The sequence below is a fragment of the Corapipo altera genome, unplaced genomic scaffold (assembly GCF_003945725.1).
Source record: "Corapipo altera isolate COAL_440 unplaced genomic scaffold, ASM394572v1 55999, whole genome shotgun sequence".
NCBI lineage: Eukaryota > Metazoa > Chordata > Aves > Passeriformes > Pipridae > Corapipo > Corapipo altera.
Window position 1 is genome coordinate 1 of NW_020890739.1, and position 1,567 is coordinate 1,567.

The 1,567-nt window shown below is 61.8% G+C and overlaps 1 protein-coding gene across 1 annotated transcript; it reads right to left on the reverse strand.

Moving 5' to 3' along the window:
- Positions 1–83: 83 nt before the first annotated feature.
- On the reverse strand, positions 84–1,239 carry LOC113942469 (sortilin-like; the record flags this gene model as incomplete). Its single annotated transcript, XM_027633596.1, has 3 exons — positions 84–202; positions 806–914; positions 1,014–1,239. Coding segments are annotated over 3 exons (449 nt in total), but the record flags the coding sequence as incomplete, so codon positions are not given.
- Positions 1,240–1,567: the final 328 nt, after the last annotated feature.

Here is a 1,567-nt window from a genome sequence, read left to right on the forward strand (position 1 = left end):
ATTTGGGACATCAGAGTGGGATTGGGATGGGAAGTGGGAGATGGGATGGATGGGATGGGATGGGATGGGGTGGATGGGATCTGTGCCCTCACCTGCCCCCACAGACGTATCTCTTGACCAGCATGGCCCCGGCCACGGCTGCCACCACGAGCGCGGCCACCACAGCCAGGGCCACGGGCACGGAGCTGCCTGAGGATCCCTGCTGGAAAACCGGGAAAACACGGAGCTGGGGGGGCAGGGACACCCCAAACATCGCCCTTGAACACCCCTAAACACAACTATCCCCCAAAGAACACCCCCCTCCTCCCGCTGACCCGGGGGATTAACGGCCACCACGGCCAAGGCCCCTGGGACAGAGCTGCCAGAAGTGGGAAAACCCGGAGCTGGGGGGCAGGAACACCCCAAAACACTCCTTTCTCCCCCCAGACACCCCAAAATACCCCCAAACACCCCCATTCCCCCTAACACAGCCACCCTCCCGCTGATCCCGGGGATTTAATGGCCACCACAGCTGGGACTGCTGGGATGGAGCTGCTGGAAAACCAGAAAACCCAGAGCTAGGGGGGCAGGGACACCCCAAACACCCCCCCTGAACACCCCAAACACCCCCATCCCCCCAAACACTCCCCTCTTCCTGCCGATCCCGGGGATGAGCGGCCCGATCCCGGGGATGAGCGGCCCGTGCCGGGATCGGGGCAGGTTTGAGGAGGGTTAGGAGGGTTATCCCGCCCATCCCGGAATTCCCGGCTCCCCAGGGACACCTGGAGCTGTCCCAGCCCCCACCCGGAGCTGTCCCAGCACCCACCAGCTGCCCGGGGCTGAGCAGGTCACTGGTGCATTTCTTCTTCATGTCCGTCTCCTCCCGGCTCGGGCTCTCCCCTCCGGAACATTTGTCCCCCGGGATTTTCCGGTACCTGGGAGTGGGGAGGGGACACCCGGTGACCCCGCGGCTCCCAGTACCCCTTCCCGGGGATCCCACAGGATTGGGGGATGCCAAGGGGGATTCCTGGTACCCGCTGGTGCGGAGCAGCTCCCGGCGGCCGTACAGGCAGAATTCCAGGTCGTGGCCCTTCAGCTCCGGCTGCTCCACACACTCGGATTGGTTCTCCGGGCGGTAGTACCCAAAATCACTGTGGGAACAGGGAATGGGATGGGATCCCATGGCATGGGATGGGAATGGGGATTGGTTCTTCGGGCAGCAGTACCCGAAATCACTGGGAACAGGGAACACGCGGCATCCTGCGGGAATGGGAAGGGCACAGGATGGGATAGGAACAGGAATGGGATGGGAATGGGGACTGGTTCTCAGGGTGATAATACCAAAAACTACTGGGAATAGGGAATGGGAGATGGGATCCCACAGGATGGGATGGGAATGGGGATTGGTTCTCCAGGCAGTAGTACCCGAAATCACTGGGAACACGGAATGGGATGGAACCCAATGGGAATGGGATGGGATGGGATAGGAATGGGAATGGGACGGGATGGGATGGGATAGGGATGGGAATGGGATGGGGATAGGATGGGAATGGGGATGGGATGGGAAAGGGAATGGGATGGGAATGGG